This window comes from Electrona antarctica (assembly GCF_951216825.1).
Source record: "Electrona antarctica genome assembly, chromosome: 17".
Lineage (NCBI taxonomy): Eukaryota > Metazoa > Chordata > Actinopteri > Myctophiformes > Myctophidae > Electrona > Electrona antarctica.
Genome location: NC_136798.1, coordinates 32,038,595 through 32,059,920, shown reverse-complemented (window position 1 = coordinate 32,059,920; position 21,326 = coordinate 32,038,595). Strand labels below are relative to the sequence as shown.

The 21,326-nt window shown below is 45.1% G+C and overlaps 1 protein-coding gene across 3 annotated transcripts in view; it reads left to right on the top strand.

The window, feature by feature from the left end:
- The first annotated feature begins 1,043 nt into the window (after window positions 1–1,043).
- Window positions 1,044–21,326, top strand: part of LOC306940377 (MAM domain-containing glycosylphosphatidylinositol anchor protein 2) — a 388,778-nt gene continuing 368,495 nt past the window's right edge. For all 3 annotated transcript variants that reach the window (XM_079525427.1, XM_079525425.1, XM_079525426.1), the window contains exon 1: window positions 1,044–1,981. In XM_079525427.1, coding sequence (XP_079381553.1) covers window positions 1,909–1,981 — 73 coding nt within the window. In that variant the 5' untranslated portion in view covers window positions 1,044–1,908. The remainder of the gene's footprint in view (window positions 1,982–21,326) is intronic.

Sequence of the window (21,326 nt, the reverse complement as noted above, 5' to 3'; positions counted from 1 at the left end):
CAATCTCTCTCTCTCTCTCTCTCTCTCTCTCTCTCTCTCTCTCTCTCTCTCTCTCTCTCAGCATAGCAGCTGCACCTCTCTATCTGTGTCTCTCTCTCCCTCCCCATCTCCCCCTTCTCTCTATATATCTCTCCCTCTCCTTATCCCCCCCCCCCCCCCCCTCTCTCTCTCTCTCCCTGGCTGAGCGAAGTCTTCCATACAGATGAGTGCTGGAAGCCAAGCACGCACCTCTTGACGTAGCATCATCATCATCCAACACACACGCACGCACGCGCGCACACACACACACACACACGCACGCACGCAGGCGCACACACACACACACACACACACACACACACACACACACACACACACACACACACACCGCGCGCGCCGCTCTGTCTCTCTCTACCGTTGCACGTATTGCGCAACGTGACTGACGCTCAACTCCCCTCAGTAGCATCAGCATACCAACACCAACCAACCCGCCCGTCTCCATTCGTTATAGCCTCTCTCTTTTTAACCACAACGAACCCGAGAGAGACAGCTCCGAACGTCATCCCAACAACAACAACAACCCCATGCACTGACTGACTGACTGACCACTCGCCCTTTCTTCTCTCCCTCCTCTTCCTCCTCTTCCTCCTCTTCCTCCTCGCCTCCGGGAGCAGAAGAAGAAGAAGAAGAAGAAGAAGAGATGATGATGAGTCGCGGCGCACAGCGTCAGCAGCAGCAGCAGCAGCAGCAGCACGGTGCATTCGTGATGTGACTGTGCCGAGCGCACTTAAAGTCTGTATAGCAGCAGCATCATCACACACACACACCACGGGGCGGGATGAGGAGGAGAATGCTTTTACTTCGCTGAAAGGCAAAACGACCGCACGTCTAGTATAGGCTATAGCCTATGATCGCTTTTCTTTTTACCATGAGATGTCTCTCTCTCGACTCTCTCTCTCTCTCTCTCGCCTCACGCCGGTCAGACAGACGACGTACGTGCGCGCTGCGCGGTCATTTAACCAGCAGCAGCAGCAGCAAGCGTGCATGCAACGGTTGCACGGTGCACCTCCTCCTGAATCGAAGCCTTTAATTGACAACAGCTGGAATTGATCGAGGAGCTAATGCGTTCGCGCACGAGGGTTCCGTTCTTTTCGTTTCTGTCCTGTGCTGCTGCGTTCTCGAACTTCCAGAGTCTCGTCCGCGGCTTTTGCTTTGCGGAGGAGGACAGATCGGACGCGCATCCTGGCGAGTGAGTGAGTGACCCCCCTGTTGAGGCAGTTCGGGGGTCGTCTCGTCGCTGAGGAGGAGGAGGAGGAGAGGACGGAGGAGCATACAGCTATCCTATTCTACCCTCCGTTTGAAACCGAGCGAGGAGGATCCATCCATAGCAGCATATTATTCTAGCAAGGCCGACATATAAGGGGGCTTTTTCTGGTGGCCGTTCCCCGGCGCCTCCCCCTCGTCTCCTCGCATGCTCTGCTGCGCCTCTTCGGAAGAGCGACTGCTTGAATGAAGTAGCGTGCATGTAGATCGAATTCTAAATATTGGTGTGCGCGCGTGTGTGTGTGCGTGTGTGTCCCTCGCTGCTGGGCTTTGCCTTTGACAGATCATAGGCTACAGCCGCTGCTCTGAAGAGGAAGACGCGACCAGTAGGCTACGTTCACATTGACGCCGGATCGTCGCAGCCAGATTGTGAACGTTACAATCCTGGACGCACGGTTCGGAACGAAGCGGGGATTGAACCCTCCATGCACGCTGGGCATATAGACAGCCCAACACGGTCGGTCTGTCAGTGTCAAGTCAACCCCCCCACCCCACCCATCCATCCATCCACCCATCCATCCATCGGAGCGGACACACACAGAGCGAGGGAAGAGAGAAGGACTTCTTGCCATTGACAGCTGGATATGTTGAGATTAACGTGAAAGGATGGATCTAATCGCGTGTGTTTTGGGGCTGCTGGCGCTGTTCGTGGAGGGCGTCCGCTGCCAGGGAGTGTATGGTAAGTGGAGAAATGTTGTGCGTTCGGTTTGCGTTGGAACCAATGTGATGATCTTGACCTTGTGTGAGAGACAGTGAGACAGTGTGGGCTGCTGTTAATGTTATACAGTAGCCTACTATATATACTGCCTGTGTGAACTGACTGCCCGTCAAAACAACACCGCGTCTTCTTGCAACGCAAAGCACACAGTTTTATGTGAGCGGAATTAAAACGCCGCAGGGGGAGTGTATGTGTTCTGTGTGCAGGACTGAGTGTATTTATGTTGTGTTTGTCGAGAGAAGGAACGCATCATCATCATCATCATCATCAACATACAATCATCTCTGTGAAAACCTTGTGGTTTTCGCCTCTAGCCTATATCTATCTGTAACTGTCTGTAAGGACATGTCGTGTAGATTCGAATCACTGTTGTTGCCCCCAATCCATCATTCACGAGTCACGACGGCCAGTGTGAGTCTTTTAGATTTAGTAATTCATCGCCATTGATTATAGCAGGTCGATGTTATGGGGTCAATTTTAATTTGTCTTGAAGCCCTAGCTGTGCTGCTCTCTCTCTCTCTCTCTCTCTCTCTCTCTCAACCAGATACCTTGGTCATTGTTAAATAATTGCCACTAACAGATTCAAGGAAGGTCGCCATGGAGGGTGGCACTTGTCTTGCATTAGTTGAAGTCTTGTGTTGCATAAATTCATACCTATCCTTATTTCTGTCTGTCTGTCTGTCTGCCCTGCCTGCCTGTATATCTGTCTGCTCCTCTCTCTCTCTCTCTCTCTCTCTCTCTCTCTCTCTCTCTCTCTCTCTCTCTCACACACACACACACACACACACACATCTACCTGTGCAACCAGTGGGCGCTGATGCTACTACAGTAGTAGGGTATATTAGTCAGTCAGTATAGGCTATATCTCTAGCCTTATGACTTGTCATCTTTTCAGCAGATATAGCAGAGCGAGCAGCAGCAGTGACAAACAAAACAACAAGCCATGTTTCCACGTTCCACAAAAACGGGCTCTTATGATGCAGACACCCAGCTGAGTAGGTGTCCCCCTCCCCTCCTCTCACAGGCCCGGCGGCGGCGGTGACTGCTATGGCGTGCACTGACCAAAGTGAGGGCTGTGCGTGAGCTGAGAGGCTATAGTGTGAGGTCAAGCTGTGTCATGGAGTAGCGTGACAAAGCTTGCCCGCGGGGTGCCACCGGACATGTCTAGTAGTATCTCACTAGAGTACACATGGAGGGTATAAATAAATATGTGTAGTAGTACTAGTACCTCACTAACAATACACGTGCAGGGTAAACTAGATAAAGTGGCCCTCGGTGCACAGGTCTCCACCAGGGCAGGTCAGGTTGTGGCCTCCTGGTGGCGCTACAATAGGCCAATGTGAAAAGGGTGCAATTTCTTCTTACGCCTTGGATGGCAATTGGATGATTTGGATGAATGGGTTTTGCAAAAATCCACCTGTTGGTGGCGCTATAACAGGCCAATGTGAAAAGGGTGGGATATATTCCTCAACCTAGTAGGAAAGTCTGTGAAAGATTTCACGTAAATTACACGCTGCGTTCATGATTTGAGGCTTTTTGTTCAAAACAGGCCAGTCCTGCGAACTTTGAAAGCCAATGTTCATCGTTGGCATCGTACATTAGCCAAAAATAGCCAGATCTTTGTTTCCTTTGACGAACAAAAAAGGTAGTCTACAACCATATGAGGAATGTTTTTTATTTTTTTAGTAGATTCCCAACCTGTTCTTTGTGTCAGGGTTCCTCAAAGTGGGTGACTTAGCAGCACCCTAGGGTGCCGTGACGCAAGTCCAGGGGTGCCTCAGAATACTTTAATATAAATTTGGATTTTGGAATTCAAGTCCAACTATAGCAGATCTACAAGCTCACGGCTATTTGTTTTGTGAATGTTCCCCTCAGAATAGGGATGCTTGGGTTTAAGTGGTTAAAGGCCATGTATAATTTCAGTATATTTTCAGTCTGTCCTAATTATTCTCTAGTTATTGATGACATACGGTACTTTAAAAGTAAAAATGCAATTCAGGGGTGTCGTTGGTGAAAATGTTAAAACATGTTTGAGAACCACTGCTTTGTGGGACCATGCAGCCTAGCTGTTTAAGAACCATTTGAGAGTACGGTCTCTCTCCTCATGTGATGGTAGCTATAGCTACAGACAGTGGTGGCAGTGTGCCTCGCACTGTGGGTCCATGAATCATATTCTGACATGTTCGCTAGAGCAGGTGAGCCAGTAGCGTACTAGCACACGTTCCTAATTGTCTTGTCGCACAAGGCATTATGAAGATTGGAAAGTGGGCTCTGTGATATGGACACAAATTACAATATGTTCTAGCCAAATACCTCAATATGAAGTGTGTGTGTGTGTGTGTGTGTGTGTGTGTGTGTGTGTGTGTGTGTGTGTGTGTGTGTGTGTGTGTGTGTGTGTGTGTGTGTGTGTGTGTGTGTGTGTGTGTGCTTATTTCTTTAAAGTATAACATAGGTATATAGCCTAGTATAAAATCTATCTTCCATGTGATTAAAATATAGGAGAACACTTGCACTCCGACTCACTGGCAACATTTAGTCTCATATCACGATATCGTTATCATATTGATATCTTGTTGCCCAGCCCTTTGTATATAGATTGGGCGTTAGTCCTATATCTATCTATAAATGCACCAAGTCTCTGTACGTGTCTGTAATCCACGTAACTCGAGAACAAATTTGACACACGTGTTCCACACCACCACAGGGACTGCAGTGCCCGGTGTTGAGTCCGTCGGATAGCCGGTTGTCCAGAACCAGCACAAAAGCCTCGGCCCGTGCTCTGGACCTGATCACCCCTATATTTCCATATATGGAGCTGGCCTGTTCTGACATCACAACACTTCATATTTGGGCATGCCAGACACAGAACTGACATCACAACGGTGTTCTGACATCTGCATGGACTCCATATCTGGGCATGCCTGACAAAGAACTCCATATATGGGCATAAAAGGGACACAGATGGATCTGGCCTGTTCTGACATCACAATGATGCTCGACCTCACCCTTTATTAGCCAATTGATCACACCTGATCAACCCCCAACGGGCACTGTTCTAGTATAGTAAAATCGTGATACTTATCCTATGGTTAATTTAACTCAGGAGTGTACAAATGGACCCAAATGGAACGGAAATGGAGCATTTGGGTCAATTGTTCCACTCTTCAATTGTTGCCTGGAGAGACAGCCTCTTACAGCATGCTATATAGGCCTCCATCGGAGTGACTCAGATGTCATATCAGAAAGCTGCTGCTTCTCAGCATGTGACATAAACATAAGCATGTACTGTACGTCGAGAGGCAAGGTCATTAAATATAATCATACGCCACAATGCTCCATGCGGCGGGGCGCGCACGTGTGTGTGTGTGTGTGTGTGTGTGTGGTGCAATATAACAAGCAGGCTAATTGACATCAGTATAGCAGCACAGTCTGGGAATACATACAGCAAGGCCATGGAACAGATGGGATTGTTTGAGCATTTCACTGTATTAGGCAGAGGATGATGGGAGAAGGTGTGGCGTGTGTGTGCTCGTGTCGAGGTCTGTGTACTGTGCACATGCACGGCCGTGTGTGTCTATGAGTGTGTATGTGCTTGTATAACATTGCTGTCAGGCAGAAATCTCCTATCTCCATATTTTAACTGTGTTTTTTCCACAAATTAACGCCCTACTTGATCATATTTCAGTGTCACACAAAAGCATCAAAAGTTAAGTAGCAGATGCGCAAGCTCGAAACGCTGCGCGAAGCTTGCAGATCTGCTACTTTTACTGTTTTTGAATTTGAATCCTGAAAAGTAACAGTTTTGGACATATGAGGTTTACACCCGACAGACAATAATGAATGAATGTGTTTGTGCAATCATGGGGAATTGCGAGTGCGGTTTGTAATACAATGTCTACTCCTGCTCGAGTGTCAAAGGTGTGTGTGTGTGTGTGTGTGTGTGTGTGTGTGTGTGTGTGTGTGTGTGTGTGTGTGTGTGTGTGTGTGTGTGTGTGTGTGTGTGTGTGTGTGTGTGTGTGTGTGTGTGTGTGTGTGTGTGTGTGTGTGTGTGTGTGTGTGTGTGTGTGTGTGTGTGTGTGTGCCTCAAGGCTATGTTTATTAGGGCTATGCTTTATTGCTTGCCTAACGGAGAATCTCAACAAAGAATCTATTCTATACAAATGGAGTCAATCATGCAGACACCATGGAGGACTGAACATTCTAATGTTGATTTCACAATGGCTATATGTTGCTTTAGAAATTGTATAGACTATACAGTAGTCTCTGCCAGGGTCAGGGTGCGGAATTGACGCTTAAGTGATGACTATTTACGTTACGATGGTCACATTAACTATACTAGATTTTTCTTCCTGCTTTTCGGAAAGTGAATTTTGGGGTCTTCAAAGTAAAAGACCCCATCTTCTACGACTGGCGGTGAGGGACTCCAGACTGTATGACGGAAGTATTTTGAACATTCTGGCTCGTGAAACTAGGGCTCGCCAGATTGAATGTGGTTAATTTCATTACTACTACGTTTGACAATGAAATAATATATAGGAATGCCTATTCAGATCATATGCATGTACAGTAAGTAGACAGTTGTAGAATTGTGTAAGATAGTCTTAACAACAAACATCGCCAGGGTCCCTGGCACAGAAACTTTGGGGGTCTATGGCCTACATTTGGGGGTTCCTTGACATGTGATTGCCACTACACCGGTGGTCCTCAAAGTGGTGTCCGGGGCCCCCAGGGGTCCTCGGGGCAGTTCCAGGTCGTCCCGACTCTCCAGCCAAGATGATTTATACTGAGGAATAGGAACCAAATGGACCTTATGGGTTTGCAACTGAGAGAGTGTACAAATGGAACCATTCATACTACATTTGTTCCATTTGTACGTTCTCAGAGTTAAAACACTTGTAGATTTGGGTCCCTGAGATACAAATCCCGTCAAATGGAGGTCTGTGGTCTAATGCACATCCAACTGGGTGCTGGGGCTGTAATTAAAATGGTTGAGAATCACTGCTATAGAATCGTCTCTTATGGCGGGTCCTTGGCATATCTTTTCACATGAGGTTCCGCGGGCTAATTATGTATTAATCTGGGTGTCCTTGACATGAATATCTCTGAGAACCGTACTAAGCACAGGATGTATGGCATGGATGGCTCATTCAGTGTGCCTCCCATCGTTCACAGGGTAAAGAGACGGCTGGCAGAGAAACAGATAAATATGTAGATAGATGAGGGTGTCATTACTGGCATTTTAGGGGCGAAAAACAAATAAACAATCCAAAAATGTTTGCCTCGGAGGACCAGCGAATGGCATTAATCCTCCCCCTGTTTCTGGCTCCCCTGACGAGTTAAGGGGGGAAGAGAAAAAACCACGACACTAAACACATGCCCTGTGACCACAGCAGCTATTTACAGATATTAACACTAAACGAGTGCAGTCGCTTGTGGCGACGACTTTAATGTTTGTGAACTGGAGCTTGCATATGATCACATTCCATTACATTGTGAGGAGGAGGAGAGCCGATGGCAGGGGATGTGGCTGGCGTTCAAAGCACACACGGAGCAGCGGGTCTCCGAGGAGCGTCGACGACGTTTCATTATTGATGGGATATAGGAAGTCAAATATTTGCATGCTGCGCACGGCGGGTCGGACTGCCGTTGTGTTTGCGATTGATTGGCAGTAGGGATCGGAGCAGCCGGCGCGAAGCCTCTGCGCGCGTGGTGCCGCTGTGTTGATTTTTGACAGCAAAGTTTGATTTAGTTTTAAGTCATAGTCTTTGGAAACGGAACGCGTTGTGAGCTTGTAGATCTGCTATTTTCAGCATGCACCCAAGCATAAAATGACTTGTCTTTTAGTTTTACTGGATCTCCTCTGCTCTTGTCCCTCCCTAACATTATAGTCTAGTTTTTATTTGTTGATAAAATTGTCAGTATATTTAGTCTTAGTCATCGTGTGGCTTAGTTTTTATTAGTTTTTGTCAGTGAAAAAGGCCAAATGGTAGTCAATGAACATGTTTCGTCAGTTTTAGTCGACAAAGTCAACACTGGCGTGATGCTGTGTGCATGTACAGGTATAAATGCATCGGCGGTGGCGCTGAATGTTATGAGGGTAATTCATCATGATACCATTGCGGTTCATCACTATTCCTAGCCCCCTCCCCCCCCCTTAAGGCTTCAGTAATTAAAACCAAGAAAAGACATTACTTTCACTAAATCACAGATATGATGTATTCACGCTATCGATATAATACCAATATATTGCCCAGCCCTACCATTAAGGGCTATCACCAATTCCAGCTCCGCCTGTCCTATTATACAGGGCTGGCATTACTTCTACGCATTAGTTATAATGTTAATGTGAATTTATTTTACAACCATAAGGTGTTGGGATTTCTCTTAATATACAAACATACCACAGGCACAAAGCATTTGCAAGTGTACCAGTCTGTGCTGCAGTGCATAGAGTTGGTTTCTATCTCTAGATTTCATCATCTTCCGTTTGCTGCTGCTATCGAAGCATCACATACAGTTCACTTACCCAAGTCCCACCACAGTGCCACTGAAAAGACACACAGCAGAGCTCCCTAACAGCTAATAAAAGGCACATGTGTATTTAAGCATATATTTACCCTGGAAATATATTTGTCACGGATATGTAGTATACTTGCCGTATCACTTGCCCTAGCCTCGACGACCTTGCAGGCGCATGCAATGACTGAAATAATGTAATTTAGATAGCATATTTTGTAGACATAGCATTCTATAGTTTCTATAGTCATAATGCAGTGAGTTTTGCATACTTAACTTTTGCCCATAGCTGACGGCACAGTGAGGTTAGACAGCATACTCCATATTTGGGTGTAACTGCATTATTTGCCCTAGCCTCAACGACCTTGCAGGCGTATCGTATGCAAAGGCTACAATTATGTCATTTAAATGGCATATCATGTATAGACATAGCATTGTGCAGTGTCATTGTAGGGCTGTAGGCTACATATATGTCTGCATGTTCGAGCTAGTCCGACCGTTGTTCCTGCATGTCGGACTAATGCTCTGTCGGAATTACCATCGGATCCCGCGGGGGGCACGCGTTAGTCCAAAATCCTGTTAGTTTGACATACGTGGCCGGTTAAGACCCGTGACATACGTGGCCGGTTAAGGCCCGTGACATGTGGCTTACATGTGCGGTTATGGTTATGGTTTGGGGTAGGGTTAGTAATGTCTAAGCATAAAATAAGGCTACGTGAGGTCGATCATGATGCCTGTGCAGCATGCAGCTGTACTGATTGATCAGATGCTGTAAAATCCCTAGGGAAGATATGGCTTTAGCCAGTTTTTCGCGTTCCTTTTATGAGTCCCTACACTGATGCCAAATATAGGCTGGTTACATAATAAATATATGCATTTAAGGGTTGCCAAATGATAAAAAAAATAACGACTAATTAATCGCACTAATTGCTGTGATTAATCGCAATGCATCACAGTTTAATCATAATTTAATTTGCATTATTTTCCAATCACATTTAAAATCACGGATATTTCAATTTGGAACCAAAACTGCCACCAGCTTAATGAGGAATCCACACAACGGAGATATATGTTAAATGAAATGATATTGTTGAAACAAATCTCATTCATATGGTTATGTTAAAATCAAGCAGGGGGAGAGGTAGAGCAGTTTGTGGTGTGTGTAGTGGGGTGTGTGGTGTGTGGTGTGTGTGGTGTGTGCGTGTGTGCGCCCGCCCGCCCTCCCAGATTAGCCCCACATGGAGATCCCTGCTGTCAGGGCAAATCAACATGGTTGGGTATCGGTTTTATGCCCATAATAACTATATGGAAACCCCCGATGTCAGCCTAAATCACTATTCTTAGGCGACCGTTACGTCTCAGTATTAAGTGCCTGGATTCTGCCTACATGTGGAGTTCAATCAGCAGGAGAGAGAGTATTAAGCCAGTAAAATAAGTAAGTCGGAGAGGCTTCATTGCCAGTATCAGCCGAGAACGCGGGAGTCTATGCACGTTTAACAATGCTAGCTAGCTACCCCCATTTATTGCTGAGGTGGAGCAACACATAGCTCCCAATACTTGGCGGTTTATGGTCGTAATCGGCGATGGATGGCTCTACCGACTGAGCTAGCCTGAGACTGTTTAACACCTAGAACGCCCAGGGGTATTTAGGACCATTAAATCAGAGTGTCCAGCGATTTACAGCAACGGAGCACATTTAGCGACGCACCAGGCGCTATCCCGGATGTGGCTGAAGCAGCTTGATGTAGCCAAAACACTCCCGAGGCGATCGACAACAACGGGAGGTATGATTAATTCTAACGCGACTATAGCGACAGGATCGCGATGGCCCGTCTAAAACATAATCTTTGCTTAGAATTGGACGGAATGATTTTGATCAAGAGTTATTCACGTTTTAAGATTTTCGATCTCATCCGCTAAAATGGGGGGGGACATTTTCGATAACGTCCCAACCGGAAATAACATTGAATGTTGCGCAACAGACGCTCCCAGCCTATGGAGCGATGCGATCGGTTTTGATATCAATAAATCTCCGTTGATCACACCGATTGACGACATCTCAGTAACCCCGGCAACGCCGGATAAGCCAATATAATATACGTGTATATATCGTATCTTTGTTTTTGCCCTGGCGCCCCTGGGGTGTAGTATTTGTGAGCGTGAGAAGTCCCAGTCAGTGTTTCCCACTGAATGGACATGCGATTAAGGAGCCAGTAATGAAAAAAAATCACATTATGTGTTCAGTGGCGCCGGCACAGTCATTAAGTAGGATTGATGACGGATGGTCATCCTCTTGTGACTGCAGAGACACTGTGACAGTAGAACATCTGTTCTATGGTCCCACGTCCTCTCTCGTGTCTGTCTGTCTGTCTGTCTGTCTGTCTGTCTGTATGTCTCTCTCTCGATCCTCACTCTTCACTCACTCACGCTCGAAGGACACACACACAGCACAATCATCAATGTTACTTAAATTCTTGCGTGTGTACATACCGTATCTCCATTTGGTTTCATGTGTATACACAGTTTACAATTGGATAAATGAACACAGAGGATTTTTACTGTACATATACATACTGTACGCACATACACTTGAAGGATGCCCTTGCAGTCCAATTCTCACTGTTACTTTAGCTCTTGAGTGGGTACTGTACATGTGCGAGTGTGTGCTGTATATGAGGATTGTACTGTGCAGTCTGCATGCAGCACGCACGCACGCACGCACGCACGCACGCACGCACGCACGCACGCACGCACGCACGCACGCACGCACGCACTTGTGTGCCTGCGTGCACACGCACTCGCAGGCATGCAAAAGGCCCACCCTTTCTCTTGGCTAAATCGCACTATTATCTCAACCTCTGTTCATCTCTTCTCCCTCGTGTCTCAAGAGGTACAATAAGGCTGGCTGGCTGGCTGCTCCGGTGTCAGGCCACGGCTGAATCATCCCTCGTAGCAGGAAGAAAGACGCCCACTGCAACACCATCACACCACACACTGCAGGCCCATGGCGTTGGCAGGCTGACACGACCATCAAAAAATACAGTACACTTTACTATAGCGCCTTTTTTAAAATAGCGTTATCAAAACAGTAGGGATGTGAACATGACTGGTGTTGGTGGTGTGGCGTGCGCGTCGCTTCATCTGTGGATGTGCAGTACCACTGGGGCCCGCCTTCGGTTTGTTCTCTTTGCATCAAAGTCAGTCGGCATGACAACCGTCACGGGATGCAGGGAGAGATGCCTCCTGATCTCGTGTTTTTTTTTTTTTTTTGTATCAGCACCACTGCAGAGAAGCAAACAACTTCCTACAGTATATAGCATCGTTACTCTATTATACCACCTCTCTCTGTCCCTTATACTCCCCCCCCCCCTCTCCCTCCCTTTCTCCTTCTATCTAACCCCTCTCTCTCCATCTCTACCTCTCTCCATATCTCCTCCCCTCTCTATCTTCTCCCTTTCCCCTCTCTCCCTCTTGATCTGTCTCCCTCTTTCCTCTCCCTCTCCCCGCTCTCGCACCACACTCTCACTCTCTATCTCCCTCTCTCCTCTATCTCTTTCTTCCTCTCGCTCCCCCCCCCCCCTCCCGTTTGCATCGAAGTCCAAGCAATTCCTATAAGCTCGAGTTTATAATCCACCGCACGGAGCACGTCATAGTAGAAAAGAACGGATCTTCAAGCTGACAACGTTAGTCGGCCTGACGGTCAGTGCTTGTCGGCGAGCGACAGACACCACCGCTGTGCCCTGGCGTATTTATAAATGTAGGAAAGGAGGTGTTTAGGGGTTCCTTTTGCTTTTCACGAGGCCCCAGTTCAGACGTGCTGCTTGGCTTCTAAGCTATGCAAATGCATTCTGCCAGCCAAACTAAAGCCGCCTTTGTTGGTCCTCGGAGGCCTTGTCCTCCACGCCATCCTTCATCAGGACCCTCACATTTACCCACCGTAGTGAGCAGTGCTGGAAAACAGTACTCACATTTTGTACTTGAGTAAATGTATCAATATTGCAATATAGAACTACTCCGTTACAAGTAAAAGTCCAGAATTCAAAATGTACTTGAGAAAAAGTAGCATCAGAATGTAAGTAAAGTACCAAAAGTAAACTCAATTTTTCCAATGTATGACAATCTTTTGAAATTAGCAGATCTACAAGCACAATGCTTCGTATTGATTGGCTATTTAGTATTTTCCAATGGCCGAAAATGTATATTGGCCTGAAGTGGTTAATGTATGTTTTGTACTACTAATAATCCAAATCTACAAAGTAACTAGTAACTAAAGTTTTCAAATTATTGTAGTGGAGTAAAAGTATAATATTTGCTTCAGAGATGTAATGGAGTAGAAGTAAAAGTATTGAAATTAAATTACCTCAAATTGTACCCAAGTACAGTACTGAAGTAAATGTACTTAGTTATTGTCACTCTTTTTTTGAAATTGTCTTTGATTTGTATTAGGTATTTTTAAAAGCATGTATTTGTTTAAAGGAGTACTCCTGTATCTTAACTCGTACAGGTTTGACGAGCAGCAACAATCACTTGTCGTCGAGTCATATTTTGCCTAGCATGGCCCAGCCCGTGTGATTTCTGGTCTAGAGGGGCGGGTGCCGGCAAAAACACGGCAGTGGATCCTATTGGTGCAGGCGAAAACACTGCGGTGGATCCTATTGGTGCAGGCGAAAACACAGCGGTGGATCCTATTGGTGCAGGCGAATACACAGCGGTGGATCCGATCCTATTGGTTCACCGATCTGAGCGCCCGCCCCCCCGCTCCCCTCCCCGGTAGAAAACAGCACTTCACTTCACGTCTGCTATACAATTACAATTCCCTAACTTTTGGACCAACATAACTCAAAACATACAAAATGGAACCAAATCGACGTCTGTTAACTCTCACAGTTACAGACCTGTATTTTGACCTTAGATTTTGGAACCCCCTCTAGGAATCATTAAAGGGAAACCGGACCGTTAAAAGGGAATCGTTAAAAGGATCCCAGCCCTGCTTCTCTCTCTGTCTCTCTCTTTCCCTCCCTCTCCCCCTCCCGCCCTCCCTCCCCAGACTGATCAGTCTGGGGAGGTCAGTCAGTCAGTCAGTCAGAGAGAGGAGGGTCGGGCAGGGTGAGGTTACATACACACAGTACTACAGCTGTGGGATAACTTGTGTAGGCATTAATTTGCTGCAGTGGAGCAACACAGAGCATCAGGGACCATCGTACACCCCTGGGTGGGGCCTCAGATAGCAACCAGCTTAATCATAGCGAGTGTCTCGGCCCTCCTTGGACCTGGCCTGTTGAGACCGTCAAGCAACCCAACACACTGCTGCACAAAAGCACATTTAAACCTTCAAGTCGCGAGTGCTGCCTGCCAGCAATGTTGACTATTTTAAGTCGAATCCAATTACAAATTAAATTTCTCCTAAATCCCAATTTAACTTGAATGCCCGTCAAAGCCGGATTATGTCTTTTTTTTTTCACCGTGCGCTGCAGTTTTTGAGAGGAAAGAATAACCAATTAAAATTAATTGAATCTCTCAGAGCCCCCGGTTATTTGGAGCGTCCAAGACGTCCAGTTGCCCACGTTTTTGCGAAGTCAGGAGAAACGTAAGCCTTTTTTGCTTTTGCTTTTTTTAAGCTTGTTTCCTGGTCAGAGTTTTTTTTGTTTTTTTTGGTTTTTTTGGGGGGGGGGGGGGGGGTGTCCTGAAAGATACAGTAGTGTTTGGTTCGACAGCTGCTATGAGAGTTTGAGAGCAAGTTGGTGGCAGAGAATAGAGTAGATGGTACATCGCATTATTTACCTACAGTAACTGTGCTCAAAATTCAATATTTATCAATTGTGGTGCATAGTTATTGTCTTGCCTTGATGGTGACTTTCTTGATTGATATAATGCATGATTCACTCAGAGTTACAGACCTGTAAGGGTCCATTTGGAACCCCCCGGCCTATAGGAATCGTTAAAGACCGTTAAGGAATCGGACAGGAGAATTTCATGCTAGAAGGCTTTTTTACCTTTCGTGGCAGTTGTTGGGTCCGCACAAAAGTGGTCCAGGTGTTATTTTGTGCAAAAAACGCATTATTGGCCTACCCCACCATAAGCCCTGAATAGGGTGCTGGGTTTTACTGCTAATTTGCTTATTTCCATCGCTCGAAAATCCATTTTGTTGCTATAAATCCTCTTCATAATGTCAACAGTATAATTTATGTGTAGCATGACACTTTACTGCATAGTAACCCCGTTGCTGTGTTCCAGCCGTAAAGCGTGAAGTCTCGTCTATCACGAGATCTCGCGAGACTTCGCGAGCTCCATCCACTTTCATGTTTTGTTTGTGGTGTTGATAATGTCATCATTTTGTGCGTCTGTGGCAACATTTTCATTTCGACAAAAATGTCCACCACAAGCCAGCATGGCGATGATTTACAATGTGATAACTGTGAACAGAATATACGCATATCTCCCAAAAGTATAAAGTGTCTTTTGATTGTTACTGTGCAAACATGCATCATGGACACACAGCTGCAGTCCTTGTTGTCTCTGTGTGGAGAGGATTTGTAGCCGACCAGGAACACAACTCACCTCTGCATCGTTCTAGGGCAAATCCCCACTCTGGACCGAAAGAGGCTTATTGTAACCCGTCTGCCTGCGCCGTTAAACCCCCAGCGTGCCCCAAAACAGCTGCTTGTTCTGCAGATGTCACTCTCAGATGTCAAAGCGCTTCTGTGTCTGTTGTTGTCAGGGGTCATCAGGGGTCAAATGTGTCTGTGGATGCATGTACAATGCACATACACTACACTAATACACTGCACTATATATGAGCGTTCCCCATAAAAAACCCAAAAAACGAATTATAAATTAATGAATTCATAATAATAATAATAATAATAAATGCGTAATAATATTTGAACTGGGGACCCTGACGAACACTTGGAATTGTAGTTGAGGCATTTCATTTTGTTGACTCGTTTCCACAGATAAACGGATAAAGAAAAAGATATCATCAAAAGATAAAGCCCATCTACAAGCTCGAGTGTTTGTCAATTTCTAGGTAATATTTGACAATTTGGCCAATGTTAGACAATTTTTACAGTATAGTTTGTTGGTTACTTTTGACCCAGTAATGGTCTTTACTTTTATGTGCATTTACCCTGTATACACTTACCCGCCCAGCATACTGTATGTTTGTTTGCTTATACTGTTGCATATTAAGCTAATCATCTGGGAACCACTGCACTACACTTCACTATACACTGCAAGACAGCTCGGTCTCAGTCTCATATTTAATAATCAAATTCAATTTCTTTAATTTGATTAAGTCCAATACGCTGTGTGAAGTGCTGAGTGGGCCCTGGTCAGAGCCAGAGGTGTCATTCATCCCAGAGATGTCAATGAAACACTAATAAAGTGCTCAATTGTGTTCTGCATGGTCTGCAGTGGAGCAGGCCAGGGTTTAATTCTCGATGTCCAATTATGGACTTATGGGCCCATAATTCTTTCATCTGTATTGATTAAATTCCTGCCAGTGGTCTTAATTCCTTCATGCTGACATGGTTGGATTCCATCGTCTTAAACCCGTTAACCAGTATATTATATTGTGTTGGCTGGGGTGTTGTATACCCCGGGTGTTTGTTATTTTCACTGAATGTTTGCCTATTATGACATGCCCATTACCCAGAATAGGTAGGTATACATACATTATAATGTGGTTAAAGGTATATTCAGTGATTTGACATAATTCAAATTCTGGATAATCCTCCCTACTATAGAGTGTGCTGACCATATAAGGAGTTCCTCCCTGTCCCCAGTGAGCCCCTGGGGTCAAAAAACCCTAGTTTCAGTTTTGGTGGCGGGTGGCAAAGCCTTCATCCAATCAGGATGAGAGGGGCCTTCCTCCAATCATGATCGAGTGGGGGCGGGCCTTGGTGCACATGCTGTTGGCCTGTTGCACTTCCCCCCACTGTAGAGCGTGCATGTGCACATTTTGTTACCGGGGCGGACTGGGTGGTTTTCCAAATCACCCAAATCACTGAATGCTCCTTTAAGGCAGCTGTGTGGTGGTTATTATACATCGAAATATTTAGCTGCTCTTTGACACTTCATTATGGTTTTGTATGGTTAATGTTGACCTCTTGTCCGTGTTTTGCTGCAGTGCCAGTGGCACTGGCCAGTGGGCAGGAGTTCAGGGCCAGACATGGCATCGTGGCAGTAGTTCCATGCCAGCCAGGACATTAGTAGTTCAGACCCAGAAAGGGCATTAGTGGCAGTGGTAAACAATGTTCCCAGAGAAATAAGCAACCCAGGTCTAGGAAACCAAGCCCCAAAGAAGTGACTAGGCCACATGAGCACCTTTAAACTCTATTTGAAAATAGCCGATCTACACGCTTACGACGCCTTGCAAGCTTGTAGTGAATCAGACAAAACAGAGAGGACATGAATAACAACACAGAGATTTAAAAATCAACTAAAAGCAAGAGTGAAGAATTGGGTCTTGAGCTGTGCTTTAAAGCTGTCTACAGAGGCTGCCTGTATACAATGAGGTGTAATGTGAGTTTATTCCAAGCAGTTGGCCCGTAGAAGCAGAAAGCTGCTTCACCGTGTTTTTGAGTGGTGCAGCCACTCCAAGGAACAGCAATGTGTGTCTGTCTATCTATCTGTCCCTATGTCTGTCTGTCTGTCTGTCCCTATGTTTAGAGTACCAACAGGTGACAAAGTGGTGCTGTTGAGTTTCACACTGTGCACAGGTGCATGATGGGAAGCTAAGTTTTTAGCAGCCATTGCGTGATTTTGGCTGTGACAGTACAGTACAGTACAGTACAGTACAGTACAGTACAGTACAGTAGAGGGACCCCCACACGTTCAAGCAGGTCAGCACTCAGGAATAGAAGACCTGAGGAGGGCGCTTTGGAACATATCTAGGCAGGCAGTCATAGAGGTATAAGGTGCCATACCATTGAGAGCTTTATAAACAAGTCAAATATTTTTTTAAACCAATCCTAAAAATCAGTATACAATTATGTAGTGAAGCTAAAACTGGAGTAATACTGTATGTTCTCTCATCTTAGTTTTAGTTAAAACTCTGGCTGCCGCATTTTTAACAAGTTGTAGTCTGTCATTGTTTTTGTTGGCAGGCCAAACAAAAGTGCATTGCCGTAATCAAGGCGAGAGAAAACAAAAGCGTGGATCAACGTTTTTGCATCGTCCAACGACAGATCTAATCTGCGCAATATGTCTACGATGAAAGAAGGCAGTCTTTGGTAGCATTCATGATTAATGTGTGAATTGAAATTTGATTCCGAATCAATAGGCTAGCTAATAGGCCCCAGCCGGTTCTTTACTGTAGTGCTGCTTTCTACAGTGAGGTTACAGAGTCTACTTATTATTGATTCGCTCTGCTCACTAGAACCAATTAGAGAAGTTCTTTCTGTCTTCTCCTCATTTAGCTTGAGAAAGTTTCCAACAGTTCCAGACGGGTCAACAAGTGCCAGACGGTGACGAGTAGTAATACTGCAGCAGTAGTAATGGTGTGACTTTGTGTATCCTGACTCTCAGGCTGCTGGATTCTCAAGCTGCTGTCGGGCAGAATCTAATTATATATTTCTTTTACTTTTTCTGTGTTCTTTTTCCTTTATTTGATGCCCTACGCCATCATACAGTTGGGTGCCACCGATATTGTCCCTTATCATTTGACCCATTTAGGCCTGACCTCAAAATTTAAAAAAATACTTCTAAATCCTCCAGTTTTCTGAAATAAATATTTTCACGATTTTTCAAAAATAGCAGACCTACAAGCTCGTAGCGCGCCACTCGGTGGCGCGCTATGAGCTTGTAGATCTGCTATTTTTCAATAGCTAAATTATAACATAATGTTTAAAACACCAAAAGGGGTTCCCACCCAAAATGGGTTAACTGTCCTTTTGCGCAGATCACGCAAACCTCAGCAAAAAGAAAAGGACTATCGATGGCCTCCAACTGTACATGCTTTCGAGCTTGTAGCTACTTTTCCGTTTTTAGAATTTGAATGTCTGTTTAGAGTACCAACAGTTTTTTGACATGTGAGGTTTCCACCCAACAAAAACAGAGGTGATAATTAATTGGCCCGTATACAGCAAGAGTCACATTTTCTTAACTAGCTAGATTGTAATCCGGATCATTTAGCGATCGTCCATGTCATTTTAAGCTGTTGTCATTTCCATGATTGGCAATCAGATCGCCTGTGGAGATCACACAGAATCGTACAATAAACCACCTTCAAAGTTACACAAACGATGAAAGGATCTCATTGAATATGAATCCATCTCCTGTATCTCTTCATGTTTTTTTTCCCTCTCTCGCTTACAGTAAGCTGTCTTTGTGAAACCCAACTGCGGCGCCTGCCTTAGCACAGATAACTACAAATCACCCAGCAATGGAACCCGCCTTAACGCAGTTAAACTACAAATCATCCAGCTGTTCCAAAGAGACGTTCTCTGGGAAGAGTAACGGGTTGCCATATAGAAAGTGGTCCCCCCCCCCCCCCCCCCCCCCCCAGGGGCCCTTGAGGGGGTTCCAGGGGGTCCCCAGCAAAATGAGATGATACAGCATGGAAAACAGTTCAACTAGGCTACATCGGCTATTTGAGAATGGCAGATTTACAAGCTCACGATACTTTGCATTGCGCTTGCGGATATGGTATTTTTCAAACAATCTTGAAAAGATATGTGGAATATATTTATATATTTTAACATTTTAACAACACAAATCTTGTTCAGGGGTCCTTGCCCAACTTTATTCATTCATGTAATCATCAGCAGGCAGCATTCAACGGTAATAAAGTTACAAAGATTTAGACACAGTGCTAAACAGCACATAGCTATGTGTTCAGTAAATAAAGGGCAGAAGAGTGGATTACAAAGACAATCTCGTCAGAACGCACAGCTGTGGTGTGGAGACTAGAGACCACAAAACTGCGCAGCGACTTGACTTTTCAGTGGACAACGGGTAAAGTCACTTTATACGTTTACAGCATTATATCAAGTTTGATTGATTGATTGAAAATTTTATTAACAGTTTGCAGAATTACAGTACATTTCAAGCACAAACTCAATACAAAGGCTGTTAACTGTGAGTGGACGACCCAATTAAGCATTACACTTGTTTACAACAGGGTCCACCATGTTCAATTTAACAATAATGATGTTGTTGTGTTTACTATTGTGTCACAGAAACACATTGCAACTAATCTGGGCTGCTCAGCTGTGTGTAACTGGAGAACAAAGATAGCTACTGCCAATCGAAACCACACTATGTAAATACGGTGAGGAATGTTCACACCCCCACAATACCTAAAGAAACTTAAAAACGGAGACATTTTTGCAATGTAATTGTAACCATTTAATGACTCTGAAACGATGTTCTGTTGGAATAAAAACCTTCAACATTCCAACTGTGCTAATGTGGCTAAAACGAAAAACAAACAAAACTAGAAAAAGTGCCCTTCCGGGCACAGGTCTCCACCAGGAGGATAGGAGTGTGTGTGATGTTTGGCAAAATGTTTAGGAGGATGTTTTTTTTTATTTGTTTTTGCAACAATTTTCTTCATTTTGTTGAGGAAATGCAGAGCCAGATCACTCATAGCATCTCTAAGGATAGAATTCTGGATGAGCAGGACATGTGCAGCATTTTGTACAAAACGGGCCACTCCTGAAAACTTTGGAAGGCAATCTTAGCCAATCAGTGTACAATCTGAGAAATCCAACAGACTCGTCTTGATCACATGACTACAGAGATCATGTGTACCGTTTGCCATTTCTTCATACGCCTTTGATGGCAATTGGATGATTTGAGGCATTTTGTTCCAAAAATGTGTTTTGCAAAAATCAACCTGTTGGTGGCGCTATAACAGGCCAATGTGAAAAGGGTGGGATATATTCCTCAGCCTAGTAAGAAAATGTGTGAAAGATTTCACGTAAATTGCATGCTGCGTTCATGATTTGAGGCTTTTGTTCAAAACGGGGCAATCTTGCAAACTGTGAAAGCCAATTATAACCAATTAGGATGGAATATGAAATATGGGACAGATCCAACTTGAGCACATGACCATAGAGATACTGTGTAACGATTTGTGAGATTTTTGAACAGAATCTGGAGGAGTAATATCAAAAAATGTGTTTTACAAAAGTCGGCCTCCTGGTGGCGCTATAAAAGGCAGATGCGGAAAATGCAGGTCAAAGGTTTGTCCTCGGCCTCTGGGGAGTGTGCATGCAACATTTCACGCAGATCGGTGCAGTTTTAGGTAAAAATGTGAAAAGCTGCCTCATGGTGGCGCTATAACAGGCCGTTCTGGAAAATGTGGGGCAGAGGTTCATCGTTGGCATCCAGGGAGTGTGTGTGCAAAGTTTGGCATCGACCGGGTTAACGGTGCCGGAGATTAGCTGTTCACAGACGGACGGAAGGACGGAAGGACGGAAGGAAGGACGGACACACACACGGACGGAGTGCAAAACATACTCTCTCCCCATGCCTTCGGCCTGGTGGAGACAAAAATAAATCAAATTAATTTTGGTCAATTGTGGAGTTCCATTAGCGCCGACTTGTGCCTTCAAACATTGGAACTGGTCACATATACAGATGACATGGACCAGCTCAGTCATCTCTGTCATTCCAGTCCATTGGGACAAAAGTCCTACAAGTCGTCCTTGGCAGTATACATGAATTAAGAAAACCGATGTTATTCTCCATAGAGAAAAACGTCTGCGCACCGGGGGATGAACGAGTGACGTCAGGAGTCTCTGCGCTCTATAGCAGAAGAACAAAGCCAAAAGGCGCAGCGGGG